The 22,953-nt window shown below is 42.1% G+C and overlaps 1 protein-coding gene across 5 annotated transcripts in view; it reads right to left on the bottom strand.

The window, feature by feature from the left end:
• Nucleotides 1-22,953, bottom strand: part of pcnt (pericentrin) — a 314,588-nt gene that overhangs the window by 89,820 nt on the left and 201,815 nt on the right. For all 5 annotated transcript variants that reach the window (XM_067988139.1, XM_067988140.1, XM_067988141.1 and 2 more), the window contains 6 exons: nucleotides 19,893-20,129; nucleotides 18,397-18,567; nucleotides 11,169-11,321; nucleotides 10,713-10,883; nucleotides 9,124-10,116; nucleotides 6,343-6,513 (listed from right to left, as the gene is read on the bottom strand). In XM_067988139.1, coding sequence (XP_067844240.1) covers nucleotides 6,343-6,513; nucleotides 9,124-10,116; nucleotides 10,713-10,883; nucleotides 11,169-11,321; nucleotides 18,397-18,567; nucleotides 19,893-20,129 — 1,896 coding nt within the window. The remainder of the gene's footprint in view (nucleotides 1-6,342; nucleotides 6,514-9,123; nucleotides 10,117-10,712; nucleotides 10,884-11,168; nucleotides 11,322-18,396; nucleotides 18,568-19,892; nucleotides 20,130-22,953) is intronic.

Raw genomic sequence — 22,953 nt, 5'->3', positions numbered from 1 at the left:
GGTTCTATATACAATGTTTTGTATATTCTTTTGAGAGTAAGCTGGCAGGAGAGGGGAAAAGCAGTACTTTTTTTAACTCTGAACAGGAAGTACTTCTTTCCCCACACAGCCACCTCTCAGATCTTCTTTTCAGCACACTACAAGCATGGACACTTGGAAATATATTGCCGTTCCTTTATCATCGCTGGGTCAAAATCCTGGAACTCCCTTCCCAACAGCACTGTGGGAGAACCTTCACCACACGGACTGCAGCGGTTCAAGAAGGTGGCTCACCACCACCTTCTCAAGAGCAATTAGGGATGGGCAATAAATGCCGGCCTCGCCAGCGACGCCCACAACCCATGAACGAATAAAAAAAAACTTATTGTCAGTTGAAAACAATAAGAGAAGGGAAGCACACAAATTACTTCACACAGCTGCCTTGAAGATAGAACTGGTAGAAACAGGCACAGCAGCCCTGTAGTGACCTCAGCAAGAGTGGATTGATTCCTTACCTTGTGCTGTGGGTCAGAATCAGCTGAAATATAATATTACCATTCCTGATGCAAGTTAATATTCTGATACGCAGAGTTTCCAAATATGATGCACCCTTTACTCAAAAGGAGCAAGGTAATTTTGGGAACACAGGAGCGTTAATCAATGAGAATTTAAAAATTCTCATCCTTGTTTTCAAATCCCTCCATGGCCTCGTCCCTCCCCATCTCTGTAACCTCCTCCAGCCCTACAACCCTCCGACGTCTTTGCGCTCCACTAATTCTGGCCTCTTGCACAACGCTGATTTTAATCGCTCCACCATTGGCTGCTTAGGCCCTAAGCTCTGGAATTCTCTCCTTAACCTCTCCGCCTCTCTCTCCTCCTTTAAGATGCTCTTTAAAACCTACCTCTTTGACCAAGCTTTTGGTCATCTGTCCTGATAGCTCCTTATGTAGCTCGGTGTCAAACTTTGTTTGATAATCGCTCCTGTGAAGCGCCTGGGGATGTTTTACTACATTAAAGGAGCTATATAAATGCAAGATGTAGTTACAGCTTTCTATCTCCGCACCATATATTGTGGTACCATCCTTGTAACTTGTGATATAAAGGAATTCCTACGAATAAATCCTCTCCTACTCCAAAAAAAATGCATCAATAAAATGGATTCCCCCAAAGATTTTTTTCAGAAACCACATTAGTCCATTTTCATGGTCAACAAATCTTCGACGTTCATACTAAATTTGACGTCGCTAAGCTTCGTAGTTAAGAAGAAATTGGGAATTAATTGTTGTTCTTCCCTCTTGATTATAAGAAAAATCAAGATTTTAGAAGGGACTGAAAGTCATATTTTGTGCCAGATTTGGACTGATCAAGATGATAGAACTGATGTCAGCAATTCAAGTAAATGGTGCAATTATAAAGGGGGTGCAGGAACAGAGAGACCTAGGCGTTCATGTACACAAATCTTTAAAGGTGGGAGGACAAGTTGAGAAGGCTGTTAAAAAAGCTAAAGGGATGACTGGGCTTTATAAATAGAGGCATAGAGTACAAAATCAAGGAGGTTAGGCTAAACCTTTATAAAACATTGGTCAGGCCTTAGCTAGAGTATTGTGTCCAATTCTGGGCGCCACACTTTAGGAAGGATATTAAAGACTTAAGGAGGCTACAGAGGAGATCTACCTGAATGGTACCAAGGATGAGGGACTTCAGTTATGTGGAGAGCCTAGATAAGCTGGGATCGTTCTCTTTAGAACAGAAAAAGATAAGGAGCGATTTAGTAAGAGGTGTTCAAAATTACGAGGGGTTTTGATAGAGTAAATAGGGAGAAACTGTTTCTACTGGCAGGAGGATTGGTAACCAGAGGACACAGATTTAAGATAATTGGCAAAAAAATCCAGGGAAAAGAATTTTTTTTTATATACACAGTGAGATGTGGAATGCACTGCCTGAAAGGGTGGCAGAAACAGATTCAATAATAACTTTCAAAAGGGAATTGAATAAGTACTTGAAAAGGAGAAATTTGCAGGGTTAGAAACACAAACATTTATGGCACAGAAGGAGGCCATTCAGCCAATTGTGTCTGTGCCGGTCGAAAAAGAGCTATCATGCTTAATCCTGCTTTCCAGCACTTGGTCCGTAGGCTATGGCACTTCAAGTGCATATAAAGTGCTTTTTAAATGAGCTGAGGGTTTCTGCCTCTACCATCTTTTCAGGCAGTGAATTCCAGACCCCCACCACCCTCTGGGTGAAAAAAATTCTCTCAGCTCCCCTCTAATCCTTCTACCAATTACTTTAAATTTATGTCCCCTGGTTATTGACCTCTCTGCTAAGGGAAATAGGTCCTTCCTGTCCACTGTATCTAGGTTCCTCATAATTTTATACACCTCAATTAAATCTCCCCTCAGCCTCCTCTGTTCCAAAGAAAAAAACCTCAGCCAATCCAATCTTTCCTCATAGCTAAAATTCTCCAGTCCTGGCAACAGCCTCGTAAATCTCCTCTGCACCCTCTCTAATGCAATCACATCTTTCCTGAAATGTGGTGACCAAAACTGTACGCAGTACTCAAGCTGTGGCCTAACTAGTGTTTTATACAGTTCTAGAATTACCTCCCTGCTCTTATATTCTATGCCACGGCTAATAAAGGAAAGGTTATGGGGAAAGAGTGGGGAAGTGGGACCAATTGGATAGTTCTTTCAAAGAGCTGGCACAGAAACTATGGGCCAAATGGCCTCCTTCTATGCTGTATGGTTCTATCTCTTATTATGAATGTAGATTGCATACAACCCCTCCACTATTGATCCTCATCGCCACAATATGAGGCTGCATTAGTTATAGGAACAGAAGTAGGCCATTCAGCCCCTCGAGCCTGTTCAACCATTCAATTGGATCATGGCTGATCTGTATCTAAACTCCATCTACCCGAATTGGTTCTGTAACCCTTAATACCGTTGCCTAACAAAAATCTATCAATCTCAGTTTTGAGATTTCCACTAATCTTTGTGTGAAGAAATGCTTCCTGACATCATTGCTGAACGGCCTAGCTCTAATTTTAATTGCCCCCTTGTTCTGGACTTTCCCAGCCTGAAGACCAATAAGCCAGGGGATCAACCCTGGTTCAATGAGGAGTGCAGAAGAGCATGCCAGGAGCAGCACCAGGCATACCTAAAAAATGAGGTGCCAACGTGGTGAAGCTACAACTCAGAACTACATGCATGCTAAACAGCGGAAGCAACATGCTATAGACAGAGCTAAGCGATTCCACAACCAACAGATCAGATCAAAGCTCTGCAGTCCTGCCACATCCAATCGTGAATGGTGGTGGGTAATTAAACAACAGGAGGAGGAGGCTCTGCAAACATCCCCATCCTCAATGATGGCGGAGTCCAGCACGTGAGTGCAAAAGACAAGGCTGAAGCGTTTGCAACCATCTTCAGCAAGAAGTGCCAAGTGATGATCCATCTCAGCCTCCTCCCGATATCCCCACCATCACAGAAGTCAGTCTTCAGCCAATTCGATTCACTCCACATGATATTAAGAAACGGATGAGTGCACTGGATACAGCAAAACTATGGGCCCCAACAACATCCCGGCTGTAGTGCTGAAGACTTGTGCTCCAGAACTAGCCGCGCCTCCAGCCAATCTGTTCCAGTACAGCTACAACACTGGCATCTACCCGACAATGTGGAAAATTGCCCAGGTATATCCTGTCCACAAAAAGCAGAACAAATTCAATCAGGCCAATTACCGCCCCATCAGTCTACTCTCAATCATCAGCAAAGTGATGGAAAGTGTCATCAACAGTGCGAACAAGCGGCACTTACTCACCAATAACCTGCTCACCGATGCTCAGTTTGGGTTCTGCCAGGACCAGTCGGCTCCGGACCTCATTACAGCCTTGATCCAAACATGGACAAAAGAGCTGAATTCAAGAGGTGAAGTTAGAGTGACTGCCCTTGACATCCAGGCAGCATTTGACAGAGTATGGCACCACGGAGCCCGAGTAAAATTGAAGTCAATGGGAATCAGGGGGAAAACTCTCCAATGGCTGGAGTCATACCTAACACAAAGGAAGATGGTAGTGGTTGTTGGAGGCCAATCATCTCACCCCCAGGACATTGTTGCAGGAGTTCCTCTGGCCCAACCATCTTCAGCTGCTTCATCAATGACCTTCCCTCCATCATAAGATCAGAAATGGGGATGTTCATTGATGATTGCACAGTGTTCAGTTCCATTCGCAACACCTCAGATTATGAAGCAGCCCATGCCCACATGCAGCAAGACCTAGACAACATTCAGGCTTGGGCTCATAAGTGGCAAGTAATATTCGCGCCAGACAAGTACCAAGCAATGACCATCTCCAACAAGACAGTCTAACTACCTCCCCATGACATTCAATGGCATTACCATTGCCGAATCCTCCACCATCAACATCCTGGGGGTCACCATTGACCAGAAATTTAACTGGACTAGCCACATAAATACTGTGGCTACATGAGCAGGTCAGAGGCTGGGTATTCTGCGGTGAGTGACTCACCTCCTGACTCCCCAAAGCCTTTCCACCATCTACAAGGCATAAGTCAGGGGTGTGACGGAATACTCTCCACTTGCCTGGATGAGTGCAGTTCCAACAACACTCAAGAAGCTCGACACCATCCAGGACAAAGCTGCCCGCTTGATTGGCACCCCATCCACCACCCTAAACATTCACTCCCTTCACCACCAGCGTACCGTGGCTGCAGTGTGCACCATCTACAGGATGCACTGCAGCAACTTGCTAAGGCTTCTTCAACAGCACCTCCCAAACCTGCGACCTCTACCACCTAGAAGGACAAAGGCAGAAAGCACATGGGAACACCACCACTTGCACGTTCCCCTCCAAGTCACACACCATCCCGACTTGGAAATATATCGCCATTCCTTCATCATCGCTGGGTCAAAATCCTGGAATTCCCTACCTAACAGCACTGTGGGAGAACCTTCACCACATGGATTGCAGCGGTTCAAGAAGGCGGCTCACCACCACCTTCTCAGGGGCAATTAGGGATGGGCAATAAATGCCGGCCTCGCCAGCGACGCCCAGGTCCCATGAACGAATAAAAAAAAAATATTTGCAACTGAGCACCAATGAAGGACAGTTCCATTTAGGACTTCTCTTGGATCCCCAGAGCCTGCCTAACTGCACAACATCTTGTGATGGAGGATAGTTCTTTACCAAGTGTTCGACCTCTTTTCCATACTTATCATGGCATGTTTCAACTCAACACAGAAGCCTTACATGTACCTTAAAGAAAAACCATGGTCAGAGGTATTTTAATGATGTATAATGCTCTGTGTTTCTCTCACCTTCCAAGATTGGATAAGAAACAAATAAACTGGAGACAGTCAAAACTAACAGGAGGCACTCTTGTGTGAGTGAAAGAGCAAAGTGAATATAACTCCAAAGCACAAGTTAAAAATAATTCAAGTTTGGCCTGAGGAATTTAACACTGCACATTTTCCAGACTTCATCCACTTTGGGAGGAAAAATAAACAAGCAAAATATTACTTGAATGGAGAAATACTACAAAATGCTGCGGTACAGAGGGATCTGGGTGTCCTCGTACACGAACCACAAAAAGTCAACATACAGCTGCAGCAGGCAATCCAGAAGGCAAATGGAATATTGGTCTTTATTTCGAGGGGGATGGAATATAAAAGCAGGGAAGTCATGCTACAACTGTACAGGGTGCTGGTGAGACCACACCTGGAGTACTGCGTACAGTTCTGGTGCCCTTATTTAAGGAAGGACATATTTGCATTGGAGGCAGTTCAGAGAAGGTTCACTAGGTTGATTCCGGGTATGGAAGGGTTGTCTTATGAGGAAAGATTGAAACAGGTTGGGTCTATACTCATTGGAGTTTAGAAGAATGAAAAGAGATCTTATTGAAACATACAAGATTCTGAGGGGACTCGATAGGGTAGATGCTGAGAGGATGTTACCCCTCATGGGGGAATCTAAAACTAGGGGGCATAGTCTCAGAATAAGGAGGCACCCATTTAAGACGGAAATGAGGAGGAATTTCTTCTCCCAGAGGGTCATGAATCTTTGGAATTCTTTACCCCAAAAAGCTGTGGAGGCTGAGTCATTGAATACATTCAAGGCTGAGTTAGACAAATTTTTGAAAGGGCAGGAAAGTGGAGTTGAAGTAAAAATCAGATCAGCCATGATCTCATTAAATGGCGGAGCAGGCTCGAGGGGCCGAATGGTCGACTCCTGCTCCTATCTCTTATGATCTTATGGTCACCCTTAAAATGTATTGCTTAAAAAATTTCAGATAGAAGGCATGTCTTAAGATAGAATAGCTCAATCTCCTCAAACACTGCTGTTACCTGTTCAACCTCCTGCAGTTTTTCAATCCTCTCTGCACTCGAGTTCAGCTCCTCCTTAACCGCAGATAGATCAACCTGCAGTTCCTCATGTTTTGCACTTAGCTGGGTGATGAGCATCTCCTTCTGCTGTAAGGCAGCTTCCATCTCTTTCAATCCCTCCTGCTTGTGGAACTGAGAAACAGACAATTCCCATCAGGCATTGTGCACTTTTGTGACATTAGATTAGATTTATTGATTTCTGTTACAATCCAGTGTCAATGGATCCTCACTAATTTAACCGACAACACTAATTTATCACAATTTTTATGAAAAAAGTAATATGCACTCAGTACACAAAATGTCATTTTTCAGTTGTAAGGGCTTGTAGACTGATCATCTCCCCGAACAGAAGAGCTGGACCATTGGTTCAGCTGGTTAAGGAAGCGAGTAGCTGAGCCATGCAGATCAAGGTCTAATGTTTGATCAGTAGTCTGAGCTGAGTTAGCTGATGTCAGCTAGATGTTAACAACTAACCTCAGCACCCTGGATTACAGGGAGAGAGGTGGTGAAGGAGTGACTGCTGCTGGAATAGTGTGTAAATGATGTTTAGTAAAGGCAGGAATAGGCTCGGCTGTGATGCACCACAGCCAAATATCTTACTGACGCTCACTGTCCAGGCTTGCACAAAGAAAGAGAGATTAACTACATTGTAAGGTCATCCTCATTCTTCAAATGATCTACAATGTGTGGCAGATGTATAAGTATACTCCAGCTTGTTGGGTTCTAGGAAACCCTGTGATGAGAACCTATAAAAATATTGTCAGGACAAAGGCAGTGGTCGCCTACTCCCCATATCATCTCGCCCCAGCGCCTGTGCTATTGGGTAAATTCATTCTGACCTGAAACTAATCACTTAACACTATCCCATCCATCCAAAGATTATACCTCTGTGGGGTCTAGTGATGAATGGTTGGAAATGTGGAATATGGAAGATGCATATCCTTCTAACAATGAAGATGATCTTATAAGTAACTTTTCTTCTTCATTCCACATCCTCCACAAGCTTAGAAGCATACCAAAGTAATCAGATTTACAACCAAAGTGATACAGATTTCCAAAGTGAGAGGTAACTGCATGAAAGCCCAACATCAGCTGTCATGATTGATTTGCCAAAAATGTGCTGCAGTTAAATCCAGAGAGTAATGTTTAGTAAATGCATGAAAATTGCTCTGTATGATAGCCTTACATATGCTACCAATCAAAGCCTGAGAGATATCCAAGAAAAAGCCATGGAACGATCTTGAAAACGCTCATGGACTTTTCCCTGCAAGATTGTAGCACTGTAGGATGTACTCAAATATCCGTTGGACTATCCGCTGCTTAGTCACCCCTTTACTTTAGACCCTTGCATCATATGAATTGAATAACTATCAAGGCTGCCCAACTCAAATCTGTGAGCATCTATGTAGCAGAAATAATGTTGCAGTTCTGAATTGTGAGATAAATTTGATAGAATAGAATAGATAGAATGATGGGATAATTTACTGACCCAGATCAAACTGGAAAGCAACTGTAGCAAAAACTCAATGAGTCCTGCTTGTTGAACAGGCCCTTTGTATTGAAGGGAATCTATAACAGTTCAGCTTTAGAATTCCTAAGGTCAGCAGTAGCCTCTGGGCAATACATTTTGCAGCAGCAAGTGGATGCCCCAGATGTTGGATCAATGAGACAGCAAAGACAACAGGCAAGGTTCCCTGGGATGCCTAATGATTTGAGCAATGGAGTGAGTTAAATATGGTCTAGTGGATTTGCTAGGCAGGCTATTCCCAATTGGGCCAACCTCTGGGCAATAATTTGTCTGCTTCACATATCAACTCTTTGGCCTCAGTCCAGGGAGAAACAGGATTGGGAGAAGATCTTGTCGTGTTTAAACAGCAAATAGCAACTGCAAAGCAATAAGAATTAAGGTCAAAAGCCTTGATACATGGACTCTGGGCACTGGGCAGAGCTTTCACATGTCCAATTTCCTTGATTGCAATGCACAGTAGTGAAAGGGTGAAACTTGCAAAGGGTGACACAATTGACCGGAGATTCAAAGCAATCGCACTATTCCTGCGGCAAAGGACTCCACAGTGGCCAAATTACATCACTGGTTGACTCTGGTGCTGGTGAGTGATATGCCAGCAGGGAAAAAATGCTTGAAGAGAAGTCATCACAATTACACATTGGTTAAATCATTATTGCCAGTCTGTCTGAATCAGTGAAAGTGCCAACTAAAGTATGCCCCTTTGTGCCAGTCAACACCTTTGCTGTCAACATGCCTTGAGCCCTCTGCTGGGCTAATACTAAAGGCAACCAATATCAATGGGCACTCAGACAGGGCATCAGTGGCAGAAAGTTTGAATTCCATGTATGAACTCTTTTGCAATATGCGACCATGCACTGTTGCCTGAAGTCTTGTCGGGAGTCCAGCACCAAAAATGCATTAAATCCCAAGTTTTCATGTTGAATGAAAAACGCACAAGGCACCGATCATGTCTGCAGACTATGAAAGTTTTACTGCACTTAATACAACATCTGAAGCCCATAGACATTTTATCTGGACAAAATAAAAAATTAATTATAATCTCTCCCTCCCCAAAGAAAAAGTAGAAAAGAATATATGATATGGGCTTCTTCCTTCAGTCAATATACTCCATAAGATCATGCTAACCATCCATTGCAAAAGCTTAAGTGCCAAATCGAAATGTTTGTTCAATGATCCCAAGACGAGTGAAGAGAAGTGAATACATAGTGACTTACCAATAGATCATCATCTTTCACCTTTGCTTCTGTAGTACTCGGGACAGTGCCAACTACTCTCTCTTCTTTCTTAAGCTGCTTCAGGTGGTCTTTTAGTTCTTCATTCTGTAACTCCCGCTTGGCCAGCTCACCCTGCAATCTCTCAAGTTCTTCTTGGTGATTCACATCCTTCTGCTTCAAGGTCTGAAGCACACAGTTACGCTCCAGAATTTCAGAACGCATGGTCTGTAGCTCATTGTAACCTTTTTGGAATTGAGCTGTCCTTTCTGACAGTTCCTGTTCAAGCTCTGCCATTCTTTTTGGTAAAAATCCCATTTCTTCCAATTCCGCCTGCCTTTGCTGCTCAATCATTTGTAGCAACCTCTCCTTTTCAGTCAGAGCATCTTCCAGTTCTTCGACATGTGATGAGAGAAGAGCTACATCAGCATCCCGTTGAGAGATGAGAGTCCTCAGCAAGCTGTTGTCCTCCTGAAGGGTCTTGTGCTGTAGACGAAGGGAGACCAGCTCCTGCAGCTGCTGCTGATTAACTTCCTGCAAGTTTTGAAAGCGAGTCTGCAAAGCATCCACCTGCTCTTGGAACTGAGCCTCCATTTTACCCAAGAGCTGGAGAGACTCTTCTTTAGTTATCATCTGCATCTGATCTTGAAGTCCTGTTGAGTGGATATGAGGAGCCTCTTTGTAGTCTCCGGCACCCCTGTTGTCTACTGCCATACATGCCAGCTCCTGCTGCAGGTTGTCACTAAGTCCCCGAGAGGGTGCTGCATTTTGGCTGGACTCTTTTTCCAAGCCGAATATATCAAGGTCTTCCTGAGAATCACTGACTTCATGGCGATTTGGACCCAACAGCGACAATTCTTGCTGCAATTTCTCTATAACCTCAATGAGATGCTCAACCTCTTCTTCTTTTGCCTGTCGTAATCTATCCTGGTCAACAGCAAGGCGTTCGATCTGTGCTTTCAGCTCTTCAATTTCACTGTTCTTCTCTTCAAAAGTCTAAAATAAAAAGGTAAACAAGGATTACCTCAAATTCTGCTAAACATTGGTAAATCAACTTTAGAAATTCCTAATCTTCCTTCACTCAAATTCCTGTGTTATAAATCGCACAGGCAATGAATCCCTGAACGCATCTAATGAGGGGCTTGTTTCTATGTTAATGTATAGATTTGTGGATGTTATCAAGATAATTTTAAGTAAGCAAAACATTATTCACTAAGCAGGAGTACATGTCCTACATTACAACAGTGGCTACATTTCAAAAAGTACATCATTAGCTGTAAAGTGCTTTGGGACATCCTGAGTTTGTGAAAGGAGCTCTGTAAATCCAAGTTCTTTCTTTCTCACAAGGAGAATGCAGTTCATTAAGAGCTATGATGAAGATCAAAGTTGGGAAGATTATGAAACTGACAGGCAGGAAAAGACCAGTTGTTCCATCAAGCCTGCCCCACACTATGATGGCCGGATTGAAGGGTTCTGTTCAACACGGTTTTACTACTGAGCTTCATATAGTGAAACTTAGTGTTCAGCTTCGTGTAGTGCATTAACTGCACTGTCTAACACAGTTTTCGTGTTCAGCTCCATAAGAGTGTTACCTTGTTATCTGAAGTGCTTTCCAACTCTTCTTGTAGTTTGAAGATTTGTTCCTTTAGTTCATCGATTTCCTGGTTCTTCTCCTGCAACAAAGCCTGAGGTAGCTGCAATACTGGCACTTTGCCACTATCTGCATCCAAGCCCAAACGCAGATGCAGACTGGCTACATCCTCCTGAAAATGGAACGGTTGTGGTTGTGGGGGGGCAATGAGAAGGGGAAAAATATATTAAGAGATGCAAATCAGCATAAACTTGAGAGAATGTTAGATAACTATACTAGAGAACATCATACAGTACTATGTAACAGTCAGTAACAGACTGATATCATTTAGTTACATATTCTCCTTATCCAGTTGACTGTTCACAGGTATCTTTTATCTGTATCGCAGAGTCTGGCCCCATTAACTCCAGAGAATCAGTACCTCAGGTCAATCCTACATCAGTGCCAATGAATTCACCTTCAGTCGGATGTTCTCCTCATGTAGCTGGTTGGTTGCCATTGCTGACTGCTTTGTCTGGATCTCAAGCTGCATATTCAGTTGGAGGATCTCATCATTTCTATTCATCAGATTCTCTCGGAATTGATCAAGCTGCTCCTCAAGGCTTTGGATCTTGAAAATAAATTAAATAATGGAACCAGTTACAAAGCAATTGGGCTCCCTCGTGTTACCCAAACTGGACATTACATTATTTTAAATTCTTTACCATGCACATTTCATGCAAAGCACCCATCTTATCTTGCTTGTGGAAGAAAGAATTTTGTACAGTGCCTCAAGACTGTCACAAATGAAGGAAAGAAAGGACTTGCAATTACATAGTACTTTTCACCACCTCAGGAAGACCTAATGTGTTTTACAGCCAATGGATTACTTTTGAAGTGGTCGCTGTTATTGCATAGGCCAATTTGCACACAGGAAGCTCCAAACACAGCAAATCAATGAATGACGAGATAATCTGTTTTTGGTGGTGCTGGTTGAGGGAGGATTGGCAGCTAAAGTACCGAAATATGCAGATCCTATTCTCATCCATCTGTGACAAATGGTCATGTAAAGAATCGTTACCGGTCACTTCTCTGACCAAGCAGGCCCAAGTACTAAATCTTTTCCAGTCAACATAATATAACTAGAATTACCAAGTTCTCATCCATTGAGATCTTGTACATGAATGTATGAAGAGAAAGGATGGGAAGATTCACAGTAACCTTCCCATCTGAGGGTGGAGATAAACATCCAACTATACATTGTCCGAATCATAGAATCATACAGCACAGTAGGCCATTTGGCCCATTGTGCCTATGCCAGCTCTTTGAAAGAGCTGTCCAATTAGTCCCACTCCATTGCTCATTCCCCATAGCCCTGCAAGTTTCTTCTTTAAGTATTTATCCAATTCCCTTTTGAAAGTTACTAGTGAATCTGTTTCCACCGCCCTTTCAGGCAGCGCATTCCAGATCATAATAATTTGCTGCACTAAAAAAAAATCTAATTTCCCCTCTGGTTCTTTTGCCAATTATCTTAAATCTGTGTCCTCTGGTTACCAACCGTCCTGGCAGAGGAAACAATTTCTCCCTATTTACTCTATCAAAACCCCTCATTATTTTGAATACCTCTATTAAATCTCTCCTTAACTTTCTCTGCTCTAAGGAGAACAATCCCAGCTTCTCCAGGCTCTCCACATAACTGAAGTCCCTTATCCCTGGTACCATTCTAGTAAATCTCCTCTGCATCTTCTCCAAGGCCTTGACAGCCTTCCGAAAGTATGGTGCCCAGAATTGGATACAATACTCCAGTTGGGGCCTAACCAGTGATTTATAAAGGTTTAGCACAACTTCCTTGCTTTTTTACTCTATGCCTCTATTTATAAAGCCAAGGATCCCATAAGCCAATTTTGCAGTCTTATCAACTTGTCCTGCCACCTTAAAAGATTTGTGTAGGTGCACCCCCAGGTCTCTCAGTTCCTGCACCCCCTTTAAAATTGTACCATTTAGTTTATATTGCCTCTCCTCATTCTTCCGACCAAACGCATCACCTCACACTTCTCCGCGTTAAATTTCATTTGCCATGTCTCTGCCCATTTCACCAGTCTGTCCATGTCCTCCTGAAGTCTGCTACTATCCTCCACATTTCCAAGTTTTGTGTTATCTGCAAACTTTGAAATTATGTCCTGTATACCCAAGTCCAGATTATTAATATATATGAAAAAGAGCAGTGGTCCTAATACAGACTCCTGGGGGACACCATTGTATACTTCCCTCCAGTCTGAAAAACAAATGCTTTCTGCCCCTTAGCCAATTTCGTATCCATGCTGCCACTGCCTCTCTAATCCCATGAACCTTAATTTTGCTAATAAATCTATTATGTGGACACTATTTACCTTTAACGAATCCATGCTGGCTGTTATTTATTGACATGTTTTTCCAGGTGACAATTTTATCCTGGATTATAGTCTCTCGAAATTTTCCCACCATCAACGTTAGGCTGACTGTCCTGAATTGCCGGGTTTATCCCTCTCCCCTTTTTTGAACAAGGTGTAACATTTGCAACCCTCCAGTCCTCTGGCACTCCCATATCCAAGGAGGACTGAAAGATTGTGGCCAGAGCCTTTGCTATTTCCACTCTTACTTCCCTCAGCAACCTAGGATGCATCCCATCTCAACTAGGTGACTTTTCTACTTTGAGCGCTGACAACCTTTTAAGTACCTCCTCTTTATCTTACCCAATTTCTTGACTACCCCCACCTTTACTGTGACATTGGCTGCATTCTCTTCATAGAATCATAGAATAGAATCATAGAATAGTTACAGCATAAAAGAAGGCCATTTGGCCCATCGAGTCTGTGACAGCTTTTTGTAAGGGCAATCCAGTTAGTCCGTTCCCCCGCTTTTTTCCCCCATAGCCCTGCAATTTTTTTTCCCTTCAAGTATTTATTCAATTCCTTTTTAAAAGCCACAATTGAATCAGCTTCCACCACCCGTTCAGGCAGCGCATTCCAGATCATAACTATTTGCTGCGTAAAAAAGTTTTTCCTCATGTCGCCTTTGGTTCTTTTGTCAATTACCTTAAATCTGTGTCCTCTGGTTCTCGACACTTCTGTCAATGGGAACAGTTTCTCTATTTACTTTATCCAAACCCTTCATGATTTTGAACACTTCTTTCAAAATCTTCTCTCAAACTTCTCTGCTCTGTGAACATACGAATTAAGAGCAGGAGTGGGCCATTCGGCCTCTCGAGCCTGCTCTGCCATTTGTTAAGATCATGGCTGATCTGATTGTGACCTCAACCCTACTTTCCCGTCTACCTACTATAACCTTTGACTCCCTTGTTAATCAGGAATCTATCTAACTCAGCCTTAAAAATATTCAATGACCCTGCCTCCACCGCTCTCTGAGGAAGAGAGTTCCACAGACTCACGACCCTCAGAGAAAAAATTTCTCCTCATCTCCGTCTTAAATGGGAGAACCCTTATTTTTAAACTGTGGCCCCTAGTTCTAGTCTCTCCCACAAGGGGAAACATCCTCTCAGCATCTATCCCTTCAAGTCCCCTCAGGATCTTATATGTTTCAATAAGATCACCTCACATTCTTCTAAACTCCAATGTATACGGGCTCAACATGTCCAACCTTTCCTCATAAGATAACCCCCTCATCCCAGGAATCAGTCAAGTGAACCTTCTCCGAATCGCCTCCAAAGTAATTATGTTCTTCCTTAAATAAGACGACCAAAACTGCACACAGTATTCTAGATGTGGTCTCACCAATGCCCTGTACAACTGTAGCAAAATATCTCTACTTTTATATTCCATTCCCCTTGCAATAAATGACAACATTCCATTTGCCTTCCTAATCACTTGCTGTACCTGCATACTAACTTTTTGTGATTTATGTACTAGGACACCCAGATCCCTCTGTACCTCCATTTAAATAATATACTGCTTTTCTATTCCTCCTGCCAAAGTGGACAAGTTCACATTTTCCCACATTATACTCCATCTGCCAAATTTTTGCGCATTCACTTAACCTATCTATATCCCTTTTCAGACTCCTGTTGTCCTCTTCACAATTTACTTTCCTACCTACCTTTGTGTCATCAGCAAATTTAGCAACCATACATTCGCTCCCTTCATCCAAGTCATTGATATAGATTGTAAATAGTTGAGGCCCCAGCACTGATCCCTGTGGCACTCCACTCGTTACAAATTGCCAACCTGAAAATGATCCATTTATGCCTACTCTCTGTTTCCTATCAGCTAACCAATCCTCTATCCACACTAATATGTTACTCCCTACACCATGTGCTCTTATTTTGTGTCGTAGCCTTTAATGTGGCACCTTGTCAAAAGCCTTCTGGAAATCCCAAGTACACCACATCCACAGGATCCCCTTTATCCACGTTGCTTGTTACTTCCTCAAAGAACTCTAATAAATTAGTCGAACACAATTTCCCTTTCACAAAGCCATGTTGACTCTGCCTGATTGCAATGAGATTTTCTAAGTGCCCTGCTATAACCTCCTTAATAATATTCTAGCATTTTCCCTATGACAGACGTTAAGCTAACTGGCCGGTAGTTTCCTGCTTTCTGTCTCCCTCCTTTCTTGAATAGAGGAGTTACATTCACTAATTTCCAATCTGATGGGACCCTTCCAGAATCTAGGAAATTTTGGAAAATTAATACCAATGCATCTACTACCTCTGCAGCCACTTCTTTTAAGATCCTAGGATGAAGTCAGTCAGGACCTGGGGACTAGTCAGCTTTTAGTTCTAATATTTTTTTTCAGAACCCTTTCCCTGGTGATTATAAATGTTTTAAGTTCCTCTCCCGTTCACCTCTTGATTCACAATTATTTCTGGCATGTTATTTGTATCCTCTACAGTGAAGACGGATGCAAAACATCTGTTCAATTCATCCGCCATTTCCTTATTCTCATTATGAATTCCCCAGACTCTCTCACTAGAGGGCCAACGCTCACTTTACTTACTCTTATCTGTTTTAAATACCTGTAGAAACTCTTACTATCTGTTTTTATATTTCTAGCTAGCTTTCTCTCGTACTCTAATTTCTCCCTCCTTATTATTCTTTTAGTCATTCTTTGCTGTTTTTTATATTCTGTCCAATCTTCTGACCTGCCACTAATCTTCACGGAATTGTATGCTTTTTCTTTCAATTTGATACTATCTTTAACTTCCTTAGTTATCCACGGATGGTATGTCCTTCCCCTCGAGTCTTTCTTTCTCACTGGAATGTGTCTTTGCTGAGTGTTATGAAATATCTCATTAAATGTCTGCCACTGCATCTCTACTGACCTATCCCTTAACCTAATTTCCCAGTTCACTTAAGCCGGCTCTGTCTTCATGCCCTCATAATTGTCCTTATTTAAGTTTAAAACACTAGTCTTAGACTTACTCTTCTCTCCCTCAAACTGAATGTGAAATTCAATCATATTATGATCACTGCTATCTAGACGCTCCTTTACAATGAGGTCATTAATTAATCCTGTCTCATTATACATTACCAGATCTAGAATAGCCTGCTCTCTGGTTGGCTCTAGAATGTGCTGCTCTAAGAAACTGTCCCGAAAGCACTCTATGAATTCATCTTCCAGGCTACCTTTGCCAATCAGATTTTACCAATCTATACGTAGATTAAAATCACCCATGATTATCGCTGTTCCTTTCTCACAAGCCCCCATTATTTCTTCCTGTATATCCTGTCCTACAATGTGGTTACTGTTAGGGGGCCTATAAACTACTCCCACAAGCGACTTCTTGCCTTTACTGTTTCTTGTCTCTACCCAAACTGATTCTACATCTAGGTCTTTAGAACTAAGGTCATTTCTCTCTAATATACTCATGTCATCCTTAATTAACAGAGCTACCCCTCCACCTTTTCCTAGCTTCCTGTCCTGCCGAAATGTCAAGTACCCTTGAATATTCAGCTTCCAATCTTTGTCATCTTGCAGCAATGTCTCTGTAATGGTTATCAGATCGTACATATTTATTTCTATTTGAGCTGTTGATTCATCCATTTTGCTACAAATGCTACACGCATTCAGATACAAAGTCTTTAGTGCTGTCTTTTTAATTGTTGCAACCTCTAGCCTTATCTGCTGGCACACTCTTAAGTTTGCATGCCCTGTCCCTTCCTGTCACTCTGATTATCATTTCCCTTATTGCTACCTTGCTCTCTTGCCTTGTCTTCTTTCTTTAATTTATCATATCTTCCCTTACTTGATCCCTCACCCCCATTATTTAGTTTAAAGCCTTCTCTACTGCCCTAGTTATACGATTCGTCAGACCACTGGCCCCAGCATGGTTCAGATGAAGGCCATCCCAATGGTACAGCTCCCACTTTCCCCAGTACTGGTGCCAATGCCCCATGAATCGAAACCCATTTCTCCCCCTCCAATCTTTGAGCCATGAATTTAACTCTCTAATCTTATTTAGCCTATGCCAATTTGCTCGTGGCTCAGGTAATAATCCAGTTTCTCCAGCCTATCCATGTAACTGAAGTTCCTCATCCTGGAACTCTTCTTTTGTGAAGACAGATGCAAAGTACTCATTTAGTACCTCAGTTATGGCCTCCACAAGATTATTTCCTTTTTGTTCCCTAATCGGCCCCACCCTTCCTATGACTATCCTTTTACTATTTATATGTTAATAAAAGACTTTAGTGTTCTCTTTTATGTTACCTGCTAATCTTTTCTCATACACTCTCTTTGCCCCTCTTATTTCCTTTTTCAGTTCTCCTCTGTACTTTCTGTATTCTGCTTCATCATCTACTGAATTGTGAACCTGACATTTATCATAAGCCTCCTTTTTCTGTTTCATTTTAATCTCGATATTTTTAATCATCCAGGGAGCTCTGGCTTTGGATGCCCTTCCTTTCCCCCCTCCTAGGAATGTGTCTAGTCTGTACCCGAACTATTTCCCCTTTGAAGGCCTCCCATTGCTCACTTACTGTTTTCCTGTCAATCTTTGATTCCAATCCACCTGAGCCAGATCCCTGTTCAGCTCAATGAAATTAGCCCTCTACCAGTTGAGTATCTTCACCTTTGAATGTTCACAGAATGTCACAGAACATGTAGCAAACTATCAGCAAACCTCTTGTGTTGAGAGGTTGCCACGAGACCTCCAGATACTCCAATTATCAAAGGTTGTGAACACAGTTTCAAGATGGAGAACCCATTTGAGGGCATGTCTTGGCTCAAGATATCTTTTGTGACATTCTACTTTCCACTGAACAGAAAGAATATTGAGATTTTGGCACCACCAATACTACACCTGCAATGAGTCCTGACATGAACGACAGAAAAGGATCCCTTGGTTTGTTTATTTACTTACTTCCCTATGGTTGAATAATTGTTCTACACCCTTACCAGCAGACATGTTCCTTGAACACTCAAAGGCTCATCATGCTTCTCAAAACCCTGTCTGTTTATCCACCCTGAGGTGTACGACCTGGTCCAAATACCTTTGGCTAATGCTCCCATCCAATGTGGGAGTTACCAGTTATCAGGGAAAGACAGCACAATTGCTTAGAAGTGCCTCTCACTTAATTACGAACCTAATAAGCTGGCCGTCTCCTATCAGTTTCAATGATGAAGCAACACGGTGCCTCTGAAAGGGAAACGTTAGAAAAGTCTCACAAATTGTCTTACTTTGGGACTAATGAAATTATTTCTCTCAATCCCACCTCATCTTCCTTAGTCTGGAGAGCCTGCCGCTCATTCTGTAACTGCTCCTTTAGCGTCTGATCAGAAAATCCTTCAACAGGGACTCTATGTCTTGCTTCATCCAGCTTCGACTGTAGAGCAGAGATCTGCATTAGATTACTGTACTGTTGCTGCTGCAGAGATTCCTTGTCCTGTCACAAAAGCACAGAAGAAAAGTCTTAGTGCTTGTGGTGCCTCAAAATTAAAAAGAAATGATCAAACACAAACCCAATCATCCATTATTCTACGCAGTCCCGTTAATTTCACTTCGAACAGCCTGAATTGTCAGTAAGCGAATTCGGCTGAGATCACATTGATTTTCTATGTTCAGAACCCATTCTGTGCAATTCTAATTCCAGTGAATTCATTCATTCAGTGAAAGTGACAATCAGACTTCCTTTTCCATGACCTGTTTTTGATTAATTTTCCTTCAGTTTTCTTTTAAGAGCTTTTATTGGCCTGTAGTTTGTTGGTAAGTAGAAGGAGTTGAATGCCTTGCAGCCAATGCACAGTTTGATGTAATTATTCTCAGAATCTAGGGCTGACCCTGGATTTTGTGAAACTGACACAAAACGTTGATTTCAAAACCACTGCCACAAAGTAAAAGTTTCTTAAAAGCAAGACACAGCAAACTGAACAAGAGAGTAGATCGGAGTCGCTCAGGATTGGCCATTGTACCAAGTGCACAGTACCAGTGGTATGTAATTCAGAAAAATTCACTCTACCCAACTAAATCGGTACTTTTGAAAGGGGAGAGAGAGGTTTTTGAGCATTTTACTACACTGCCCGGCTGCGTTCAGTCATCTATTTCAAAATTCTGCATGATTGTACTAACACATGTAGCATTCGGGAGATGTCACAAATCATGAATGAGGAATTGAATTCGGAGCCCAGCAGTGCCATTCTGTAACAAACCAAGCGGCAGCAGCGATCATGTCAGGTTATGTCAGCAAATTTGTGATCGCCATTGATTTTGATTGGGACGGTTTGGGCGAGGGTCTCAGCAGAGTGGTGCAAAACTCCCAGGAAATTTTGGCATGGTGTAACTCACTTAGAATCATACAGCACAGAAGGAAACTATTCAGCCCGTGTCTGTGCTGGGTCTCTGAAAGAGCTATCCTGCTGTTTCCCCACAACCCCGGAAATTTATCCTTTTCAAGTATATATCCAATTCCTTTCTGACTTGTGTCATAATTGCCTGAAATATCTGGGCCATAATAATGGTGAATGCCGTAGATGTGCCATTACTATGACGCAAGCAAGTTTTCAGGAAATTACAGGCCACCATTTTGAATGCAGCTGGCTTTTGAACTCCTTATTTCTTGTGACCGATTTAAAAGGGACTGCTACCAAACTCACACAAGTTTAAAGGCACCATTTTTTTGTCACAGTTATCAATACATTTAAATATGCAAACATCAGCCCTACTGCTATGAAGTGAAGCTTTACAAAGGCATGGTTACTTGTTCTTGATTACCTGTGATAATTCTTCCTCTATCCGCCTCATCTTCTGCATCTCTTGCTCAAGTTGACTCACCCGCTTTTCTACATCAGCACGGGATACCACTGCCTGTTCAAGCTCTTTGATCTGCACTTCCAGTTTTGCTATTTCTTCACTCTGATCCTGCACACGTCGCTCCAGGTGTTCCTTTGTTAGCAGCAACTCATTATAATCATCTGTCTTTGACTGGATCTGTGCCTCCATAGTTTCCATCTTAAGAAAGTGCACACACATAAATACTGAGTTGTGAGCAGATACTATATATACTTGGATCCAGTTTAAAAAACAGTAAACACCTTACTCAGTGATACAAAATTTATTTGAAGATCAAGGCCAAAAGAACAAAGGAAGAGGCTCAAAAAATGTTAGAACATGGAAAATCCTACCAGTAACAGCGATGGAAGCAGAATCCATAATAGGGAAGTGAATAAGTATTTATAAAAGAAAAATTTAAATGGAGAACAGACAGGGAATTGGGACTAAGTAGACAAATCTCTCAAAGAGCCAGAACAAGTGCAATGAGCTAAATGGCCTCCTTCTGTGCTGTAAAATTCTAAGATTGTAAATTCAGATGATGGGTGCCAAATTTTGCATACCATTGGACAAAATATTTCAGGATGGAATCTCACCACACAACTACAAGGTTGTAAGAAACAATTTCCAAAGAGGATGTAGGATTATAAGAATCACTTTGGACTCTTAATTTGAATCTTGCGCAGAATCTTAGAATTGAGGGGAAAGGACGGGAACTTGTAAAGGTATTTGCTCTTTGACGAAATTGACTTATGCCCAAGCTCTGTGACACAGAAACATTTTTTTTTAACCTTACAAGCGCATGGATAATTGCAGATGTGTGGTCTTGCATCTTGAATAGCATGACTTGACTGCTATGCAGCCAATGGCTGCACAGATCCACTATTTCGTAAGTCCGAGTATTTGCCATTGGATGTACAGCCTCTTGCTGCAGGCTGCTAAGTGCACCAAGCCAGTTCAGTTGTTGAGCACACTGATATACTGGCTCAGCATCAAGTTCCAGGTCCACCTGTTGAGTGCTTCAAAGTGTGCTACATATGTGGAGAATAGTGGATCTACAATTTTGAAGTCAGCCTGTGTAGAAACTGAAATCAAATGACGGTATAAATGCAGGAGAATGGTGAACACAGTTTTCACTTGGCACCACTATCCCCAGATCCAGGCTAAACGTTAAATCTTTTCTAGAAGAAATATGGAAAAAGAAACATTTCTGGAGAGGGAGTTGCTAGAAATACATTTCTTCTGATTTCTCATGCATTTTACTGTTGATAGACCACTACGAGAATAAGGTCCTCTCCCCCAGCTCACTCCCAACAGTTGACAACGCATTGTAGCCTTCCCAAAAGACTAATGCTTTTCTACATCAATGACCTTCTCTCAGTCATATGATCAGGTATGGGGCTGTTCACCGATGATTCCATAGTGTTCAGCTCTATTCACAACTCCTCCAATGAAGCAGCCCATGTCAGCCTACAACAGCCCCGAGCTAAAAAATGGCAGGTAATATTCACACCACATAATTGCTAGATAACGGCCATTTCAAACAAGAGAAAGCCAAGCCACCACAACTGAGTTCCCTACCATCAATATCTTGGGGATCACCACTGATCAGAAGCTGAGTTCTACCAACCATATCAACTTTATGGCTACAAGAGCAGAGCAGAAGTCAGGTACACTGCGATGAATGGATCATCTCCTGACCCCTCAAAGCTTCTCCACCATCTACAAGGTTCAAGTCAGGAGTTTGATGAAATACTCACCGCTTGTCTGGATAGTGCAGTCACAACACTCAAGAACCTTGCTACCATCCAGGACAAAGTAGTTCACTTGATTGGTGTCCCGGCCATTGGACTCAATACCCATTCACCACTGGCGAATGTGGCTGCAGTATGCACAATCTACAGGATGCACTGCTGCAAATCAGCAAGGTTACTTAAACAATGCTTCCCTCCCCTACGACCTCACGATGGAGAAGGATAAGAGCAGCAATGTTTTGGGAACACCATCACCTCCAAGTTCCCCACCATCCTGACTTGGACATATATCACCATTACTTCATTGTCCCTGGGTCAATATTCTTCAATTCACTACCCAACATCAAAGTGGGAGCACCATCACCACAGCGATTGCAGCAGTTCAAGGAAAAATCCTATCACCACCTTCTCAGAGCAACTAAGCATGGGCAAAAAATGCAGTCATGACAGGGTCATTCATATCCCAAGAACAAATTTTAAAAACCTTTATATATTTGTTTCAGTTTGAAGGGGTTATATCTGCATACTCATTGCTAACAGGGTTTTGATTTGAAATTCTATGCCCTTATTGTTTTCCACCATCCTTTCAACAAAATTTATGTAGTCATTAATGCTTAGTCTGTGGACTGAAAATGAGAGAATGCTCCTTTGCACCTGTGAATGGACTGACAAAAAACTTAAATCAAATCCAGATTAATTATACATGGCATAGATTTAAATGGAATAAAAATTTCAATGCAAGAAAGAAAGCTTAGTTTTATCAGCGTTGCTAAGCCACTACATAGAGATGAAGTGAATTAAAAGCTTTTTTTGCAGAGTGGAACACCAGGGCTACATGCACAGGAAAAGAGATAGATTGCACTATAAAGTCAGTAGTCCTAGTGCACCTCCAGGCAATACGTACAAGTGAATCTCAATGAAAGGAACCATCAATAAACAATCCTAGAAGGGAAGGGCAAGAGGGAGTGATTGGTAGGGCAATTACAGCAAGAGGTTCTTGTACTTGTATCTCTATATGCCCTAAATGTAATGCTATTTTTACTAAATGAGCTAAATGTTAAATCACTTATCTTTGTTAGAATTTTCTTGGATCTTTGAATCTCATCCACTTCACATATAATTTTAAAAAAGCTAATGGGAGAAATTCTGCGACAGTTTTTTTTAAGCATTTGGCACTATGTACCAATCATTTGGGGACACAGCCTTTCCGATCTTATTGTGGAACTGTTTCTCAACTCTTGAAGTAAGTA

The sequence above is a fragment of the Heptranchias perlo genome, chromosome 7, assembly GCF_035084215.1.
Source record: "Heptranchias perlo isolate sHepPer1 chromosome 7, sHepPer1.hap1, whole genome shotgun sequence".
Classification (NCBI taxonomy): Eukaryota; Metazoa; Chordata; class Chondrichthyes; order Hexanchiformes; family Hexanchidae; genus Heptranchias; species Heptranchias perlo.
Note: the sequence above shows the minus strand (reverse complement) of the source record. Positions and strands in the feature narration are given on the sequence as shown.